The sequence below is a fragment of the Buteo buteo genome, chromosome 7 (genome assembly GCF_964188355.1).
Source record: "Buteo buteo chromosome 7, bButBut1.hap1.1, whole genome shotgun sequence".
NCBI lineage: Eukaryota > Metazoa > Chordata > Aves > Accipitriformes > Accipitridae > Buteo > Buteo buteo.
This window is the reverse complement of record NC_134177.1, coordinates 9313331-9334984: the sequence shown is the minus strand read 5'-3', so window position 1 is coordinate 9334984 and position 21654 is coordinate 9313331. Positions and strand designations below refer to the sequence as shown.

At 39.0% G+C, this 21654-nt stretch overlaps 1 protein-coding gene across 2 annotated transcripts in view; it reads right to left on the bottom strand.

Moving 5' to 3' along the window:
* Positions 1-1659: 1659 nt before the first annotated feature.
* The window catches only part of USP13 (ubiquitin specific peptidase 13), a 56006-nt gene continuing 36011 nt past the window's right edge, over positions 1660-21654 (bottom strand). For both annotated transcript variants that reach the window (XM_075031445.1, XM_075031446.1), the window contains 11 exons: positions 17731-17856; positions 16250-16403; positions 14324-14498; positions 12160-12248; positions 11659-11781; positions 10897-10923; positions 10007-10150; positions 8855-9021; positions 8176-8338; positions 6478-6562; positions 1660-5845 (listed from right to left, as the gene is read on the bottom strand). In XM_075031445.1, the coding sequence (XP_074887546.1) occupies positions 5752-5845; positions 6478-6562; positions 8176-8338; positions 8855-9021; positions 10007-10150; positions 10897-10923; positions 11659-11781; positions 12160-12248; positions 14324-14498; positions 16250-16403; positions 17731-17856 (1347 nt within the window). In that variant the 3' untranslated portion in view covers positions 1660-5751. The remainder of the gene's footprint in view (positions 5846-6477; positions 6563-8175; positions 8339-8854; positions 9022-10006; positions 10151-10896; positions 10924-11658; positions 11782-12159; positions 12249-14323; positions 14499-16249; positions 16404-17730; positions 17857-21654) is intronic.

Here is a 21654-nt window from a genome sequence, read left to right as displayed (position 1 = left end):
ATGACAACCAGCAAGGGGGCTTTGACAGTTATAGCAGAGGGCTATTGACAAAGCAGGACAACATTGGCATGGATCTGAAGGCTGATACTTTCAGTGGACATCTGGGTTGCTCCAGAAAAAAACCCAGAAGATTAGAGCCACAGTTTGCCTGTAGAAGGAAAGCTCTTTCAGAAAAGCCAACTGTCTGTCTATGGCTTTAACCAGAACTTTCCACCAAAGAAGAAAAGGGAACAGACACTAAAAACACACTAACCCTTAGGATGCAAGTAATGCGTGCTCTTGACACTGGTATGTTTTGCCAGGAGATGTTAAGGTTAGTTTAGTTCTTACTGCGCAAATGTACCAACAAAGAAGCAGCAGGAATGCCCATTAGTTATGTGCTCTGTAGTGAACACAGACTAGGAACACAGCACTGCAGTCCTGAAGCCAAACAAAGACAGTGGCTGGGAGAAAAGCATTAGTGCCAAATCCTACATACAGAACTGCTCAACAAAATCACTGGGAAGCATACTGGTAAAGAAGTCTGAAAACATAATCACCTACTCCACACCAGCTGTCAGTCATGCACTATCTGTCTTCAGTATTTTTATGGCATTCGTCTTTCACCACAGCTGTCAGTGCCTCCCTTATTCACGTTAAGCTTGTAGCACACCTGAGGGACAGAGAGGTGTTACTTCCCATTTTAGTGAAGGGGAGCAGAGACTGGGGCGGTGTTAACTTGTCAGTGATCTAATACTGCCTTCCACAAGCAGTCGGCAAAAGTTAGCAGGTACAAATCCTATACAGGAAATTTTTGCATGAAGTCTGAACACAGCCCTTTAGCTTGTACAAGGAGCCACATTCTCCCACCTCTTCCAGTTGCTACAAGTGGAGTGAACACAGTGCGGCATGACTTGCCACAGTCACAAAGGACATCTGTGATAGAAAAGAAACCAAGAGAGATCATTAAATTTGGACTTCAGTAGGTGACCCAACCCATCTTTACCTTTCTTATCATCCAATGCTTCACGTGTCCTCTACTTTCACGTAAGGAAATGTCACTTATAGCCCGGTAGGTTTACCTCTTACCTCTCCTCCAGTTCCTCGTCCCATGATCTTATAAAAAGATGAAAGGGTTGCCATGCCTCGGTCTTCTTTTTTGGCCTATTGCATCTGCCAAAGAGTCCCAATGGTCACACTGCTATGTAAAGCCATTACACATGAGGAAAAAAGACTTCTCCTTTACTGAACAGCAGGTGAAATTTCTCAATGACTATGAGGAACTACAGACCAAGTTAAAGCAGGAATTTGGGGGTGAAATGACAACACTCTTCCACATGAACATTGCCAACTCTCATGTTCAAAGAATGTCAACTGGCTTAAAGGTTAAAAAGAAAAAATTCAATCAATTTAAATCCTATTTTCTATTTGTGTCATGTTTTATATCTACTCAGGGCTTGGGGATTTTTAATTTTTTTTTTCAATCCACAGGAGTGCCGTGAGTCACAAGAAATCAAGAATCTCACAAATCTCTTTGTTCCCTATGCAGGTTTTTTCAGTAAAACACCAAACATGACCACAAAGAGTAAGAAAAGAAAGCAGCATCAAAACATACTCAGTCTATTCCTCTTCAGTTCAGACAGGAAAGAAAGAAGCAAGAATCCACACAATCACAAGATGTGAGAATATTTCTTTTTAATTTAAAACAGTTGCAACAATGTCTTTCACAACCTTTCTGATCTCAGACAAATAGTCTCCAAACTGTTAACAGTGCTTCAAGCAAACAACTCTGAATGGTGCAAAGTAAACCGGTACAGACACTTCCAGGATACAACAGTAAAATCACTGAGGAGTGAATAGAAATCAGAAACTGACCTCAGCCATTCAGATAGGAAAGGTGATGAGAAAAGAATAAAAAGTTAAGTCCAGTTACATATTTTGCATAGTCTGTCATTGCATGAAAATAGCAAAGATGATAAAAATGGCTGCTGCCAGGATGGAGGACAACAGGAATGAATTGGAGATAATTCTAAAGCAATCTAATGAGCTCTGGTTGCAGCTGTATTCAGAATGTACTCTACAAACCCAGTGGAGGCTGTCTGAATCAAAGAAACTGGACTAATGCTGGTTTCAGTTACACCAAAGTAAGTCAGAAGTAATGCCACTGAACCCAGTAGAATTACAAGTGATAGTAGTCCAGAAATATCTAGACTTGTTTTTAAACCACAGCTTTGAATAAATTAAATTTTTATCCTAATTATATTTTAGCTAGGAAGATTAAATAGGAGTTTGTGCCTACATGTGTTTTGGAGAGTGGAAACTGTGACTCAGAATGAGGGGTCTACTGGATCCAGCACGCTGCTAGGAATGAGAGGAGAAAAGGAAAACAAGGAAAAGTTGTTGAGTTTTTCTTCCTTCCACTCTCCTAACCTGAATGTATCACATGAAAAAGTAAAAATCAGTCGGAGAAATAAGAGCATTATTATTTGCTGCCAACTCCTGGCTTGCCATAATTTTCAGGTTAGATTGTCTCAAACAGCTCACAGTGATTTTTCTTCCTCCATCCTTTTTTGTCAAGAACCTCTCAGCACACCTAACTCCCTAACAGCTATTACAGTACCCAGACACATGGAGTTTCCCCATCAGCCGCTGTCCACTGTTGTGGACAGGTTGTGCACTGAGGCCTGGGCCAGCACAATTAATTGCATACAAATTTTAGCAGGCAAAGCTTGATAAATTAGTCATCTATTCAGTACAGTCTGTTTGAGTGTGGCTTCTGAATGCTGAAGTTTAAAAAACCAAAGTCCTCTCTCCCACATTAGGCTGAAGAGTCAGGAATTTACATCCTGCTCCTGCAGATTCATGATGTTCTTCACACATAGCCCATTGCAAAAGTGAAATGACTTAACTAGCCATTTGAAAAAGGAGGGAAGCCACTACTTTGGGAAATACTGAAGTAGTTCCTCAAACAGCTGAAGAACTTTTAACATATTTTCAAGCGCTAAATTTTAGAAGATCCATAAGCCTTTCACCTAAACTGCTCTCTGCACTTCTGACCCACTTGGTAGTTTAGGCAGGCAGTACACAAGAGTGATGAACTGAAAAGAATTTCAGAAGCTGAGGTGCTACAGTTCATCTATCACAGCCAGCAAATGGCTCCCACCTTTCATTTACCATTTCCAGTTTATCAAGTGTGCCTCCTATTAACTGAGATCAATCAGTCCCACAGCTATTCCAGTTTTGGGAGGTACCAGACAAATGGTTTGCAAGAGTCCAAGCTCCATCCTTAATCCTATGAGAGACCAGCCACGTTTCCAGTTTAATAATGAACATGTGAACTAATCTATTGGCCTTTATTTACCCAAGGTTTCTAAATAAAAAGGTAGTGGCCACCAGATCCTGTTAGTTTATAAATAGCCCTTTAAGTTCATGAGGCAAGAGTGAAGCTGTTGTGCTGAACTTCCTTGGAATATAACTGCGCATAAGGAAAAAAGAAAAGAGAAGAAAAGAGAAAAGAGAAAAAAGAAAAGAGAGGAGAGAAGGGAGAGAGGGGAGAGAAGGGAGAGAGGGGAGAGAGCAGAGAAAAAAAGAGAAAAAAGAGAAAAAAGAGGCCTTTTGTCCTTTTTGTACTGCCAGAATGAAAAACCACAAACATAGATATATGGAAGTTTTGTTCTTTCACTTTATATAGAAGATGTATCACTGCATAATTTGCTGATCCCATTGTCAAATCTGGCATTTTCTGGTGAAATACACAAATACTCAAAACCTGGAAGAAGGAAAAAAATTTCTGGCAGCTTTTATTTTGTCCAGAACTGGTGGCTCAGTAATTACAAGGCAGCTGAATCTCACAGGAGCCACTTAGTATTGTGCTAGGATGCCGCCGTTCTTTTGTGTCAATAAGGGCACTAAATGCCAGAAGCTTTCCCAGCGATTAGGCACCATTTCCACTCTACAGAATTATTGCACTAGAATTTCTCTCATAATCTTTTAAGATCAAAAATTGATTTAAAAAAATCAACAGTGTTTTTTTGGCTCTGCATGAGGCTATATGACCAGAGGGAGAACTAGTTTTCCCCAAATGCTGGAAAAAATGCCCTGCTCATAACCAGATTTTTAATTTGGGCTCTCTTCTGTAGTGTGTAGCTGCCTGAATTTTGCTATTAAACTTGCAGGCACTGACTGCAGAGAAAATGTAATTACAGCTCCCTGCCTCTCTCTGTAAGGAGTATTTTTTTTTTTTTTGACTGTTCCAATTTATTTTGAGGGCTCAGTAAGATTATATGAGGCAACTCCAGCAACAGTCTCTAAGCAGTGGCCAACACTGTAAGCCTTTGGGGGTTTTTTGGAATCATGAAAGGTTTTGCACTCACCATTGTATTTTTTCTAGAATTAGTGTTTTCAAATACAATTTAAAAACCCACATATAAATTCTTGTCTGTGATACAAAGTGAAATAACAACCCAAAGAAAACAAAACAAAACAAAACAGGAAAGGCCAGCCCCTACCTACCCACCCCTTCATCCCTGCCAGATATATAAAACCCCTTTCAGAAGGTGTCTGTTGAAGCAATCAGATTATTGGTGTGTTTGCAAGTTTTAAGAAAGCTGACACATCACTTCAAAGTGGGGTTTTCCTTTGTTGGTTGGTTTTTGTTATTGATTTTGGGGGGTTTTGGATGGGGTTTTTTTAAAGGGAGGGAGGAGAGAGAGGCAAATCAGTAAATCAGCTATTTTACTAAGCAATTTCCCTCACTCATGGATGGAACTAAATAAGCAATCTTTGGCAGAAAGCACAATTGCACTGTGAGTACTTTGTCAGGGAGTTGAATTCAGCTGGAATGTGAGTGGTCTAGATGCAAATTTCCCTGAAATAAATATAATGGGACATTACCCCTTCTTTACCTCCTTCATAAGAAAATAAAATTTAAACAATAGCCTTGCCCTTCCTGAGGGTATGCATTTAATTTTATAGTCAGAAAGTCTGCTTCTTTTAGCCATCTGTAATCCTGAATCTGTTGGAAGAACTTGCAAAACAAACATCCAAGAGAATATGAAAAAAACTATGTCTGCAAAAATAAAATCTACTATTTCTCTTTGGCAGAAAATATACAGGGCACTGACAGGAGATTGCTTCCATCTCCATTAGTTTCTTAGGTTTACACATCAAAAAGGCAAACCAAAATACTATAAAACTGCATTCCAACAGATATAACTTTAGTTGACTTTTCTCACTGTACCAAAAATAATCTCTCAAATAAGACATTCTGCTTTGAAGAACACTCACATACCCCCTTCCTCCAACTTTATATGCAATATGATTTCTCCTAAGTGGTCTGGAGTCTGGTTGAAAACACTGGCTCCCAGTTACCAAAGATGCAAATATTTCTTTGTGGTCTTCAACACACGCATGTACAGAACAGGCAGGAGGTGGGCTGAACTGGGCTATTTTTGTTCAACTCTGAAAATTCCATCTTCTCCATTTACTAGCTGCAAACTCCACCAGTAATCTGCATGGTCTTAAGGTACCCTTTAAGGTGTATAAATTTAAAACAACATACTATACATCACCTAATAGAAATTTTCCCTCTAACACTTAAGGCGGCATCAAATGACTGTTTTTAAATAAATATCCCATGTTTTCCTTTGCTTTTTGGCAGTCCAAGGATTAGGGGTCTTTTGTTGGTTTTAGATTTTCTTTTTTTATTGTACACTTTTTTGGGCAGGTTAAAAAGGCTTATGGCTTCTTAAGGCCAGGTAATAGATTTGAGGCCTAACTTGGTATCCTGTGGTAAAAATAAATGTAGCCCAGGTCTTTGGGAGGTCGTTCTGAGGCACAGACTCTAAGGTCATTGTAGATCACCCATCTGAAATGAAAACAAGATTGATTACATTCCACGTGTGTAAAAATCATCACAAGTTTATCAGGGACTTCTCAGATCCAAACTTCAAAGAGCTTAAAATCTAAAATTAGACAACAAAAACAAAAGATCAGAGAAACAGCACAAGCAGGTTTACTAGCAGAGTCAGAAACTGAAAAGGAAGAGGAACATGCAGAGGAATCAAATGAAGGAAAATCAGGGATTCCCAATGCCTAATAATACGACCATATCAAAATCACAGCCAAGATCAGCACCACAGTACTAGCAATACTAGTATCAGCCCATAGTTTGATGGGTTTCTATTGATGGTGAATGAAAGGAAGTTGGGGGAAGCTCAGATAAACAAAGCCAGCTACAGAACTGATGCCCCAAGATGAACAGAGATTTGGAACAAGCACAGGAGAGCCGATGGTACGTTTCAGCATACACCTCAGCAGAATCAGAACCGACTCACCACATCTACAATCTGTAACAATTTTAATTTCTTTGGTGGGAAATGTATACATGGTAACAACACGCGTGTTTTGTCTGCCATGAATACACACCCTGCTCTGTACAATGCATGCGTCAAAGAAAACATTTGCTCATCCTTGTGTGTCTCTCCCAATTCCACTCACCTTCCTTCTTTTTTGAGATGACAAACATAGTGGCCACTCATTGTGGATGTTCCCATGTGGCTGATGAACCCAAACAGCTCATATCCTGTTTAAGAAATACAAATGGGACCATAAGTGTCTTACTGCTAACATTGCAATATGACTCTGGGGAAACTTTCTTTTCAGTACTGGAGAAGCAGCTAAGCACTCCTAACTCAGACTCTGCATCCCCAAACAGTTTCTGTTAAGACTGCAGCATATTCTCACTTTAACCAGTGGTCAGATTCACTGTCAAACATCAAACCAATCCAAATCAAACCCAGATAGATCTGTACACATACAGCTGGGCTATGATCACAGCCCCTACCAGGAAAGGGAAAAGAGCAGATTCATTCCCAGTTCACAGAGAGCACCACAGAAAGTGCCAGAGGAAGGAATTCATTCTGCACACAAATTAGCTCTAAGTATGATCACAGATCCCCTATTAGTCAAACAAAAACCAGAAGTTTATACTTCAGCAGCCCATAAAAGAGAGGACAGGAAAGAAACCTCTTTCTTTAACATGAGGACAATTTTTGTGCTTAATGTCTCCAGAGAACTCAGCATTGGTTCTTGCTCCCCACCCATTCATGCTGTTCACCCAAATTACCACCAAAAGTAAAAGGGTACCTTCTTTCAGGATATTGCATAAGGACAGGGGCCTGGATTTTGGTGGAGAGGGCTTTCTGGAGCCATTTTACAGTATCATGTTGATTATCAGGTTTTCAGGCACTCAGTAAATGGTCTCAGTCTATAAAGGCTAAGTACCACAAAAAATAATTATTCGAAATAATTTTTTTTAACCTAACGATAATCAATGTTTCCCATGTCTCCAAGAGACTTAAGATTGGTCTTTATAATGTTAGAAACAAAGAAATGAATATTCTTATATCATAACAGCAACCACAGAAACAAAAAATCAAATTGCCTGTTAATTTTTTTTTAATAAGACCATTACAGTCTAGATCAGAAGTACAAGATTAGAACATACTACAGTTATTAGAATTGGTCACTAAAAACCTTCCAAAAACTGTTATGTGACAAATTAGAACCACCACTGAGCTTTTGTACTCTGTTGCTTTTACACTTACAATAGGATAGGTTCTTTGCCTGCTTCACAACTCTGCTGTACATTAGCCCCATCTTGTGGTTTATTTAGCAGTAGCTTGACTGAGGATCTCAAAAAACCAAAATGGCAAAGCAGGACATGCAGGATACTAACTATACCTGCCATATTTAGAATAAGGAACTTGGCTGGAGGGATTATCAAATCTCCCATCAGACCACAGGAGGACAGAAACTCAGGTGGTTTGTAACAGCAGCGTTACCTTTAGCCCCTCAAGATTTAAACATTCTAGCTTTTCTTTGTCTTTTTCTCTTAGAGCAACAAAACAAAAAGTAAAGCTAGGCCAGGAGAGACTTATATGCTGTGGCAACAAGAAACTTGGACTCCATTTATTCAGTGAGTCCAGAGAAAGAGTTTTCTGAGCAAACACAGCCCACAGAACTTAGCAGCCCCACAGAGCTAGACTCGGCCCCAGAAGCAAGATTGGAAGTAAATTGTCTGGATCATGTCCAAAAAACCACAATAACTACTTTCAAAACAGAAAGGAGCTCTATGAATGGCATAGGCGTGATGCAACAACATGGTAACCAGTTCTAAGCTGAAGGAGAACTTACTTCCAGACCCATCTTTGATCCTGGGTCCCTCCGATCCTGTCTCTGCAAGGATATTGGCATTAGCATTGTTCTCCATATCCATCATGTCCAAAGCAGGCTCAGTTTCTTCCTCGAGTTCAGGGTGGCTGAAGATCCATTCCAGTGCACGCTCCAAATTATTGTTCTGTGAGTTAAACAAGCAAAAGAGCAGCATTGAATACATTCTCTAGCATGCTACCACTCATTGGTCTTTGAACACAGTAAGGATCATGTTGGACAGCACTTAAAACTTGTAAGATACATACTCTACCTCCATGGAAAATAGTGTTCAACAAGCACTCTGCAGAAGCTTGACAGATGGAAAAGAAATCCTCCCACAACTAATCCCTATGGCCCCCGGGTTCTCATCTTAAAGATGCATAGTCTTTAGGCATCCAGGTTGTTTCTCAACAGATGGTACAAGAAGCTAAGTATTCCTCACTGTCCTCCACATTTTGACATTCATGTGAAACTCACAAACCACCTTCCCCACTCTAACCCAGACAAATCAGGCATCCCACGCTTTGCCAGATAGTTCTATGTGCATCACCCACTAACTGGATTTTTATATGCATGTTTCAAAGGCGTCTGAGCATGCACATGTACAAAGCACATAATATGAAATGGAACCCATGTGCTACCAATAACACATGGAACTCACTGTTGCCTTCAGTGCTTGAATTGCTAGATTCCTTTGGAAGCCCATGGAAATGATAATTGCAACCATCTCTTCGGGAGGTTGATTGTCTAGCCCAACAGCTCCAAACACAGCTGCTCCACTGGAAGCAACTTCTCCAAATGCAGGTATGACCAATGGCTCAGCAAAGTCTGGAACAAACAAACATTCATCAGTTTGTTCTTTTGCCTCACTGAACTGGAAAGTCAACAACACAAACAAACAACAAACAGGACCTGAAAAGCAGTCCTGAAATCAATGTAAGTTCATTTCACTGACCCAGTTGGGACTTAGATAAGTGGAAAGCCTTAAAAACAAGAAAATGAACATGCACGTTACAAAGTATCTAGGTGGACAAAATGCTGAGCAGGCTGGAACAACTTGGCACATCACAGAAGTGAAACAACTGCAGGAAAGCAGCAAAGATTGATATGGAAGCAATGATGACACCAGAATAGTAGACAACCCAGCTGATACGCCTATAGATGTAAAATGAACTGATTCCATGGCTGATATATGTCAGTCAAGCTCAAGTGGAACTCATTTCTCATTTACACAGGCAACACAAAAGCCCACAGTGAAGTGTGAACTCAACCAAATCTGTTTCCTCACAAACGAGTGCTCAGCTATACTCAGTGCTGAATCATGAGTCCAAACACTGCATGGATGAAACACAGGGAGTGGAGAACATCTAGCAGCCCTGTCCATCAGTAAATAGCCCAAGTTCTAAGTACGGCATGAATGCTCTAGCCTGAGCTAGAGAAGGCTGACATGGTAAAAAAGCATCCAGACCGCAGGATTCTTTGTACTTACACTTGATCACAAGTCAGCTTCCCCCTTAGCAGCACGGACCTAGCCAAAGGGTGGAAAACAGTGAGCTGGCCCACACCATCAGAGAGGACAGGAGAGTGTACTTCCGATGTAGCTTAGGTTTGTTTTCTTCTAGGCAGAGGATGCCACATAATGGTCAAGATCTGCATATCCCAGGAGCAGCTTAGGAAAATTCACTCACACCTCCAGGTTTCCTGGGGTGGGGAAGGGGGCCGTTGTTTCTCTGTCACACATTATAAAATTTCTACTGACTGCCAAAATGCACAACCAGGAGCTGAGTTTAACTTACACCTTGCAAACACTGACCTGGTTCTTCCATGTGTGCAATGATCCAGTTGAAAGCAACTTCAGCACCCAGGTTGCCTGTGTAGTACACAGCTTTCCGACACGCTTCCAAAGGAAAACCCATCTCAGCCAGTTGCATAACTGAAGACTCATCAATATCTAGAGCTACAAGAAAGTGCCTTCTAAAATATAAAAGTCTAATTTCATCCATTGTATAGTATTTCTTACTGTTATTCGTGGTGCCACATATTACAATACATATCTCTTGGGTTTGTTTTAGTACTGCAGTAAACCCACACCCATTAGAAAACAGCCTTGTACAAAGCATTATAGTATTTGTTATGGACTTACTGGCAATCTTTTGTCTCAGTAATCTACATAGATCCTTAAATCTTGATGAATTCCTACAGGACTATTTATTAAGAAAACTCACCACTGGATTTCAAGGGGTGAAGAAGTTAGGTGCTGAGCTTGGCTAGAGATGGCAGCCAAAAGCAATCACCTCTCAAAGGCAGGATCTTGCAGGTGAGAGAAACAACAGCTGCTGGGATCTAGCAGTCTCCAGTTGAACTTCATCTCTGAACGACAGGGCCTGACAGCTTCAGCTGAGATCAGAGTCCAGAGGGAGCCAGGATCAAGCAGCTGTGACCCCCCAGAACTGCAAGATCCTGCTGAGCAGCAGATAGAGGAGCAGCTCATATTCTGGCTATGCTGATGCTACTACAGACTCTTCAAGTGTGCTGCACACATGGAAGTAAATGCTGAACAAGTACAAAAATCAGCTGTTATTTAGAAGCATGCAGGGCAATACTTCATGCATCTTTATGAGGAGAGAGAAGCCATTAGCTGAGCAAAGCATGACAATTTTTTAAGCAGCTGAAATACCAGTCTCAGAAAAATGAGATACGTACACTCCACGAAATGGTTTGTCATACGATCTGAAAATTAAGAAAGGAAAAAAACAGGGAAAAGGACTTATAGGAAAGCTAAGTAGATTTATATGGGGAAAAACCAATTCCATATTTTTAAAGTCATAGAAACATTTGAATGTCAATGAATAGACGGAAGATGCTCTCTGCATGTAGCTGATTTTCATAAATGTAGAGGTCTTCACACATTTCTCTATCCACTTAAGTCTTAGATACCAATCAACATTCAATAAGGATGAGCACAAGGACTTCATCCTTAAGTAAGGATAACCATCCATGCACATGGAAGACATGGAACAATTCTTCTGGTAAAGATGAAGAGATCATAATGCAGCACAAGCTGCTCCACTAACCAGCACTATACTATTGCAAAAGAGGCAACTACCACACAGCAGGGTAAGTAGAAGACTATAGCCAGTAAAGCAAGTGAAATAATCTATTTCACAAAATATGATGTCTATCTTTGGGCACAGCAATTTCATAAAAATATGAATTATTTGGAGAGAGTCCAGAGCAACAGCATCAATCATAAATCCTGAAAACATCAAAGCAGAAAAGCTGGAAGAACTAGGGTTGTCTAGCAGGGAGGAAAAAAAGGCTGTGGGGTGTTTTAACATTCTTCAGTTAAGAAGTACAGAGCTGCTTTTTTGTTCATAGCTCCAAAAGGTGAAGATTAAAGAGAATCAGTATGTGCTAGAGGGAAAGGGGAATACAAGAGAGAATCAGGAGAGAAGTAGTAAATACCTTTTGGGTCATCAGGAATGATAATGGGAGGAGCAATGTCCGGAAGTTCCTCTTCTCCTGGCTGGAGACCCCTGGCCCGAAGGTGGCTGATATCTAGGAAGTCTGGCATGTCTACAGAAACATCTACAGAAGCAGAGAAACAGGCTAAGCTTATGAATCCAGCAAAATGACCTCACAGCACAACCTACCCCTTCAGAGAGGGAACTCTGGTACTCAAGGTATAAGCACAGCCAGGATTCTCCTCCTGAAAACAGTTATCTGAGAAATTCAGAACACTAAAGCACAATTTAAGTAGGAGGCTAGACTACATGAAACTGCATTTTAACTCCACAGACCTCATGGATTGGTTTAATTTGTCATAAAAGGAAAGAAGATTCAGTTAGGATCTTCACAGTATAAACTTGAAACTCAAGCCAGGTCCTCATTATAGGCCAAAGCGTGTACACCTTATAGATTATCTTGGATAGAATGAGAAAAAAGCTAAATATAAAAGGCACATACCAAGCTTTTTGGGTATCCAATCAAGGCCAAAGGTGAATTTCTTTATCTGCACCACTAAATACTCAGGAAACGAAGCAAAACGAGAAGTCCTGGGAAGCACAAGAAATACAATTCATTGAAACAAGGCAACAAAATCACTAGCAGCACAGATTTCAGTACCTCATGCACAGTGAGATGAGTAACTTTAGCCCTGAGTGAGATCAACAGTGATGGATTTCATAAACATAAATTTCACAAAAATGTTTTCAAGTACAGTGGACAAATATGGTAGTAGCTTTCTATTCATTCATATCCTGAATGTCAGTCCAAACCCTTGCAGATAATTCAGCTTGTAGGAAGATTACAGAAAACAACTACAAGTAATATTAAACTTGAACAAGCAAGTTGTTCTGAAGTTGAATGTCAGGTAATAAATTTTGAATGATGTATTGGCTAGAACTTCAGGGCATGGGCTTAAAACACATCTTGGACATAACGGAGTAACAATTAAATCTGCATTTTATTCACTCCCTTTCTAGTAACAGTAGCATTGTCCATGAGTTATCAGTCCACCTATAAAGCATTTCATTAAGCAAAGATAAAAAAAGTTGTCATTTGTAGTTTTTCACATGAAAGTCCTATATAAAAAACCTACATGATATTCTTATTGAGCTACTATAATATTTATCAAAATAGAGGATGACTCTTGAGTTTAAGAGGATCCCTAATATTTGTCAACTTAGTGAAAAGAAAAAGTTTAATCTTGAACACAATGCAACATTATATGTACCACCATTCTCCATCTCTATGCTCCCATTTTTCCCACATTTAATCTCCTGCATCGTTCCCTTTACCTTCCATTCATACATACCATCCTTTCTTCTAATTCACCTAATTCTGGGTAAAATACAGTAAATGTGTCATAAATATAAGGCCCTCCTACCATACTATAAATAAGTACTTTCTAAATTCTTCTTAGCACCATCTTGCAATTTTCGTAACTTTATCTGTGGCATGAAACTTTTGAATTTTAAATAGCAAATTATTCTTCATCTTTCTAGGTTTTATAGACAGACCTAGGGGATAAAGAACAGCTACATTACAAATTAACCCTAGATCTATTTAAAGACTAGAATGTTCTTCCAACATGTTCACAGTTAATGCAAAAAAACTTTAGATTTCTTCTGCATTTTTTTCCACCATACCCACTTGTGTCCCAATTTTTAATACAATGTCAGTGAAACTGTATGCTAAGACAGCAATGAGTCATTGATATGTTAAGCAATCTAAAAATAGAAGCTACCAAGCCACAGCAAACCAGTTGCAGAGCCCAATTTTCAGCCACTCCTTGCTGCTGACATAAAAATGGAACCAGATAAGAGATTAACTCTTGTTCTTAGCAAGAAGTACTGCCCCTGAAAATTGCACTGATCTCTACCTGCCATCCTATTTCTTCTTAATGCTTTTTTAAGCCCAAGATGATCTTGGTTCTTCTATCTACCTGATTATAAACACACAAGGTGGGTTCCTTCTTTTATATATCCATCTTGTACCATGGCTCCATATAAGTGACAGCAAACAACAAATGCAACCAAACACCGTAGCACACAGATGTGGTAGGGTTGAAATCCAAACATAAACAACAAATAATGTAAAACATAATAACAACAAAGTTTTCAGCATAGCACTTCACAAATGCAGAAATTTCCATCCATCTAAAGAACTTACTCACAAGAAACACAACCTTCGTTTGCTTCACCCTGTTTTGCTGCCACACAATGCTCATCAGCATTTTTAGTCAAATGAAGACATCGACTAAGCACTGAGATCCAGACTTATTTCCTACCACGCAATACAGAGCTCTATCGCTAGTTGAGACATAGGATCCAATTTTAAAACCTGGGCAGACAATTAAGCTACAAGCATTTAAAGTTCAAGCTCTTAACAACTAGACCGCATCACCTCTTGGAGTTTGACAGTTGAGAACAATTTATTTCCTGTTCAATTGATCATTACAACTCTCATCAGACTTCATGCGCACATTACATTTATGAGCCCCGACACTAATACAATGCCAAAGCCCATGATGCTTTTGTCTATTTCTCTCTGCATCATGTTCAGGGAGCAAGACAAGCACAGAACACCACCGTATAGTTTTTTAATAAGCAGCCACACACACACTTACTTAACTCCTGCAGATTTTGCTTGAAGGGCACTGCTCCAGAAATCCTCTACATTGTTTGGTTCAGAAAAGGCCTGCAGACACGCACTAAATGGTATCTTGGCACGGACAAGCTCTGGTGGAGGTCTCCTTGCAGCTTCTGCTTCTCTCCTCTTCAATTCATAGGCAATTAATTCATCTGAGAAATATATGTGACACTAAAAGCTAAATGAACATTGTCATGGTTACGATGTCCCTCACCAGTCTTATTTTTGCAAGTTTTAGAAACGCAAGAACCTATTTATCAATAAAACTTTTACATGGTTTTAACTACACATCAAATCTTTTCATCTGCGTTGGAGGCAGGAGCTACACTTACAACCACACCTCTTTTTTGAAGGTTTCTGTTCATGTGAAAACACAGAATTGGCAATACTGGGCAACAGGCAATTAAAACTTTGCCATGACAGCCAGAATCTTGTGTTGATAGTAACACCAACTACCCACTTTATCAGCTCAATCTGATTATTGCTGTCCATCTGTGTCATCTGACTTTCTAGACAGGACAGGATTATGTATGATGTAGAAAGAGTCCTGACACTAGCAAGCTGATCAGCACCATATGGTAAATTCATAAACTAATATACCTCCTCAACCATTACCTGGAAATAACATGCTCTTTTATAAGCAACAGAATCATCACTGAAACCGATGAACAAAGAATGTGAAATTCTTCAAAACTTAAATTTTCAAGTCAAAATGGTCTTTTTAAAATATATTGTTCAGTTCAAGGAGTTGTGGGCTAGATGAAAAGCAGTAGGTGGAATTCTGTGTCTTGTGCTATTTCAGAGGATCTGATCAAATAATCAGAATAGTTCCTTCTCACTTTAAAATATTTTAAATGTTGAGATTGTGTAGGAAACCAGACACACACCCCTTCTGGTGTTCCTGTGATGTCCCCTTCACTTCCACCTCAAGCATACATTTATTATGTTAGTCTGCAAGACTCTTCACCGATTGCAGGGGCAACCAAGATTTGTCAGTACCTCCCTCCTGCTTCCAAGTCTTCTGGCCTCCTCAGCCATTTTCTCCTTTAAAAACAAGTATGCTTTCTCAGGCAGCTCACAGGCATGAAAAAACCACTCTTGTATATTAAATCAATGTCCACCACTTCATCCTCCTTCCCTCCTCTCCTGAAGCCCAGGATATCCAAATTGTGTATTTTGGCTTTATAGACGACAAACTCCCTTATACCCCTATTGTCTATTATCACATTAAATCTTATAATCTGCTGCAAAAGAACACAAAGCTGATTTGTGTTTTTTTGGTTGTTTTCTTTTTATTATTTATTTTTTGTGAGTGTGTGTTTGTTTTTACAAGATATTCATCAGCTAGTATGTTCAGTTCCTTTTTTAGAATTAAAGAAGTTTTTATATACTGGTTCACTGTCCAGGACAAAGGAAATCTAAACCTAATGGGGATCTTTGGGCACACACACGCACAAAACCCAAGGGTAAATAAACTGTACTATAAGTAGTGTAGCACATCTCTAGGTCAAAACCAGGTTAAAGTTTTAAATCACAAATCTCTGACATCTGTGTCATACAAACTGCTATCATTCTTGGTGATATATTGCCGAGTGATGACATTTAATGGTGGTCCCACAATCTGAGAAGAAATCTGTCTGAAAACTTGCCAAGAGTATCCAGGTAGAATCCTTCTTCCATAAAAATATAAGCAGGGATGGTAAAACCACTGATGTGTGTTTAAAATCTCCTTTAAAAAAACCAAACAAACCAAGTAACCTTCCCCTGATCATTCATTGGTTTTATTTGTTACTTGGCCTTGAACCATTCTATCCATATAAAGAGACCACAAGGGGGTGAGAACTTCATTCCCTCATGATCGAGAGTCATCAGAAGGTCAGTCAATAGACCAGTTTTTCTTTACCTTTGTTTGTCGCTGCCTCCATGGCAACAGGTAACTGCATGATATAGTCCACCCTCTCTGTGTAGCGGACCTTTCTGGACTGGCAGCATTGTGTGCGTTCTTCCACCAGGAACCGGAAAACATCACTAGGATTTTCTGAACCTACAGGGTTTCTCTGAAAGGAATATTAGATCCAATGATTTAAGTGATGATCATTAAAATGACCAGAGAACCCAAAGGCTGCTGGCTGTTTAATGGCAAGCACAAAGACACCAATCTTGCATCCAGATCTGGCAGCTCAGCTTGCATTTTATTGCATGCAGAACTCTTGCACCCACAGAAAATCCCACTGAAGTCCACAATGTCTGCATACACAGCAGTATCTTTCTACACATAGTAACTTGCAGAGTATGTACCTAATGAATCTGACTGAGTCAAGGTGAACAGAAGAAGGTAGGAAGGTGGCAGGTTACAATAAAGATAGAAAGCTCAGGTAAATAACATGGGGTATCCTTTCAGCAAATAGAATTGCTCCTACCACTCCGAATCTGCACTGAAACAGAACAAGCAACTTGTAGTTTATTATCCAGATGAGAATGTCATACAAATAATATACCTCCTCTTTATTGTTCATGTTAATGTCTGTTATCAAGCAAAAGCCAGAAAAATGTCTTCTAACCACCCTGTAATCAGTACATGCATTTTGAGATGTGAAGTATTATGCATGCAAATGTGAGTAACTTCATCTAGACTGTAACACATGAATAAACACCCTTGATTCTTGGGGAAAATGGGAAAGAGAGGGAGAAAGGATGGACAAGAAAGAAATGCTTTAAATCACAACTGCATGTATTTGCAAATTTCCTTTTCAGAAAGACAGCATTAAAATTCACAGTACTGATTCTTTTACACACAGCACTGAGCTGGAGCTCAGTGGAACTAACATTTTAAACAGAAATATTCAACTAGTCATTTTGCTTTCAGCAGGGGAATCCTTCCTCACATAATGATTCAATGACGTACAGCTGGGATTTGTAAAAGAACTGGACATGGTAATTAGTTTGCTCCCAACCACGATATAAATTTGGAATAATAATAATAATAATAATAATAATACCCAATTCATTAATATTCCAGGACAGACTTCAATAAGCGAAACAAATAAGTAGCATGTAATCATAGAATGAACAGCAATTTAAAAGGACAGTCACATATATTTATAAATCTTAGAGCCTGTACAGCGATGATTGACCTCTCTATATCTCTTGCAGTTGTTATCAGCAGCATTGGCCCTGAGTGTGGTCATGCAAGAGTCTGAAGTAAAGAGAAGGGAGAATTAAGGAAACAAATGTTTCTAAACCAAAATATATTTTAATTAGTGTAATTTTCTAGATATCCAAGGCTAAAAAGCATATAATAAAAAATGAACCACTCAAATAAAAGCTCTGGCCTCATTGTCTAATATAAGCAGGGAAAAGAAGCAGTAATTCAGATTTTCTCACCTCTACTAGATTTATAAGATGTAGGAAAAATTCCTGTGCGTCTTGTTGTCTATTAGAGGAAAATTCTGGGTGGCCTTTACTTATAAAAGCCTTAAACATTCGGGGAGATATTCCATTGTGTTGAGGCTAAACAAAAGAAAGAGAAACCTTTTAAAGAAAGATTTTTCTTCATTCCTGGACCAAATATCCCAAGGTCCCTCCACCAGATCTATCTGTGGCCCATTTCTGCCACTGGAGAAATGATAGTTTCAGTTTCATCTGGTTTTCAACTTTAATAAAAATGGAAAGGGTCCTGAAACATGATTTGGGGGTTTTAAAATATGTTTTATGACATAGTTCCTACAGCGTTCACTCTGACTTTTCTACAGCATTTGCAAGAGATTAGAAGAGATTACTGAAGGTTTGCTAAAGGTTAGTAGTTTTCAGAAAGGCTAAAAACCTACACTGTTTTCTAACGTTTGACATTCCTTTCAGAACCCTGTTCCACCTAAAAGTATGTGGGCATTGAAGCACTTTGGTATATCAGCTAGCAGCTTTACTCAGGACAAAACCTTTCTAAAGATCTCTACAGAATCAAACAGAACTAATGTGTGCTGCATGCATTCCCAGATGGGTTGTTAAGAACAGACATGAATTTGCAATTTGCAGGTGTTGGTCATTTTGAGGGACCATAACATACTGCCTTTAGCCATTCAGTTACATCAGCAGGAAACTACACTAAATTAGAAAATCTCTAGCTTCCAAGAGTCCTAGTGTTGACTCTCCCACCCTCTATACCACTTCAAGAAGCCTCCCCAACCACCCCAAACTGCATCCTCAAGACAACACTAAATATTACGCCTTTCAAATAACACTTTTGACAGGGTCAAAATCTTTTACTCGGATTTGCCCTCATCTTCCACAAGACCAAATAATTTTCAAGACAATTCAAGCAAAGGCGTAGCTTTTGGGATACGTCAGAGGCTGTTAAACACTCAGCCAATCTCATTCTTTACTACACTTGCACTATCATACCAATAAAAAAAAAAATAGAAAAAGCAGCATGAAATGGAAGGCACATAAAACACACACTAAAAGAGCAAAATTTTATTCTTGATTTCACCAGGGTAAGGTATTCCTAGACCCATTGAAATCGGAAGCAGATTCTCAATTTTAATGCTTTTTCAATTTCTGGCAGTACACCAGCAACCACATTAGGCTAAGATGCTCTTTAAAGGCTCTCGTAAAGAGACAGAATCTCAGTATTGCTTGAACAAAGAGATGTTCTAGGGATTTCTGAATCTGGGGTTATATATCACTTTAGTGTCTTCAGCTGCCTTTCATCAAAGCTAGGACCAGGGAGAGAAATTCATAAACCAGCTCAAATTACTATATACCAGGCTTCTTTCTATGTCAGAAGCAAGAATATGGCAAGGTTGCACATTTGCCCTGATGTATAATGCAATGAGTTTGGAATCAAGCCTTGTTTCCACCTATACACCTTTTACCCAGCCATTTGAGCAGGGAGAAGAGAAACATGCCATGTGTGACAGTCTATAGAAGAGGATTGCATCTTACCCTCTAAACCCTTTCCACCTCAAGGACAGGAAAAATAACAGAAGAAATGGCAAAGCTCTAAACAGAAAATCAAGTCCTAGCTGATGACCCTTTAGGCTTTCAGCCTGTTTTTAATGTTAAAGCGGGTCCATGAAAACTGCTGCCATTTCCAGTCTAAACTCCTGTGGTGAAAAATTTTAGCTTCACAGTACCATGAATATTTATAGAATACCTAGCATACTTTCCCCATCAACAGTTGCAAAACAGTTTAGCTAAATATAGACTGTGCTGGACCACTGCAGATCTCATATGAATGCTTTTACAGGCAACAACTCCCCAAAACTTTGGATGCATTCCAAAGACCCAGAAAGCCAGAGGACTTCTTTGCATGTAGGAGGGGAAAAAAAGGTAAAAGAAAAAAAGTAAAATGAATAATTTATTTTACAGACACAAAACAGAAGCACTTGAAAACACTGAAGGCCTAAAATCCTATGAAATTATATTTATTATAAATGTCAGTACAACTCCTTGGATGACAAAATACTATCTGTATGTATACCAGCATTATGGGGGCAGGGGAATGCACCAAACAAAAAAAGCACCCCCAAATTGACAAAACAGATTTGTATGCCCAGAGTGAGGGAATGGAAAAAAATATCTGTATCTGATTTGTTTTTCTAAATAAATCTTCAATACGACAATGAACAAAAGCAGTAAAAGCTGTTTCAAATCCTAATACATGCTATGAATTGCTTGATAAGGAAGTCATCTGATGCCTGTAACTATAACTTTATTAAACTGAACTTATGAACAACACAATTGTTGTTAAATGGCAGTAGATGACTACTACTATTTGACAGAGTTTTATACCATCTGTCATTAAAAAGTTCTCAATATCTTAGTAGTAGTAATGGCTGCTGGGCTAAACATGGAGGTGTAGCTTTATTCAAAGGGTTCAAGTCCCTGAACTTCCAAAACATTATTCTTCATTCATATCCTGGATGAGTTTAAGAAAGCAGGTCAGTCAGTATACATAATTTAATGTGAGGAATCTGTTAAAGTCTATGCCACTATTCCTTAGTTACAGTGATGCGCTGGTAAATTTAAACTTTAAAGGAAACAAGCAGGATTCATTTCTTGTTCCAAAATAACGAATAGCTACTGTAGAAAGCAATCACTCAAGAGACACAGGACTTTCAGATCATGCAAACTACTCTGTACCAGATGCTCTCTTTGTCCAAAGTTTCCTTGGCATTCTGATTTCAGAAGGAGAAATTTCTATATCAATAACTGATAGATGAAGGTAGAGGAAAATATCTATTTCCATGGAAACTATTACCATGCTTCTGTGACAGAAGCATGCATGACTTCTACTGTGTATAAAACTACAACTTGGTATCAAAGATTCTTTCTCCATAAAGACAGCTCTTTTCTACAGGTAGTATTTTTAGTATTGGTTATTAGTTGACCTTTCATTTCTAAATATCCCATCTGTGGAGTCTGTGGTTTGACTCCACATGCTGCTTGGGGTCACAATAACAGAGGCTGGCAGGGACACAAATATATTCTAGGTCCAGTTTTCCCAGCATCAGTCTAAACAAGATGTTTCAAGGTAGATGATTTGAATAGTAAAAGAAACCTAAAATAACAGATTCACTGGGTAGATAACATTGTCCCAGTAACTAACGCCTTGCTTAAGACAACTGTTAATTGGATGACTCTAGGGAAAACAAAGGCAATTCCAAAAGCAGCAGAGTTTGAGCAGAAAGGCAAAATCTGAACTAATCTTCTCACTCTCCAAAAGCTGATGGAAACTTAAACCAACTTATAAAAAGAGAAGAAACTTGTCCATCTCACCACTAAGTTACTGACAGCTTTTCTTCTTCACAAAATGAAGCAAGAACAGGTAAAAAGATAAACCAGTCATTCAGGCAGTGCCCATTAACCTTGTTAATACAAATAGATCAGTCAGGTCTTTGTCAAAAATCATCCTTACTGCTAAAACCAAAAGACTGTTGGACAAAGAATATGAAGAGGCTTTCTGATGACTGTGAAAGTATTTGTTGCTGGAAGAAGAAAAAGCAGACAGATGAAGACACTTGTCTATGGATGTTACAATGCCAACACATGCCTTAATGATTTTTGCAGTGTAAGAGAAACAAGCAACTTTCATGTTGCAGAAGAACACCACAAAGGCAACATGAAGATTACAGAACCAACAATACTGGAGTTCTCAAAGCTAGATACTAGCTAGATATTGTGAGCTAAATATGTGTTTTGCTGCACAATTACTGCAAATTACAGTAAAAATAAAAGGACAGTCTCCCACTGATAACAGTCACTATGACAGAGACATAAAATGCTGTATTATATAAACATGGGGAAAAA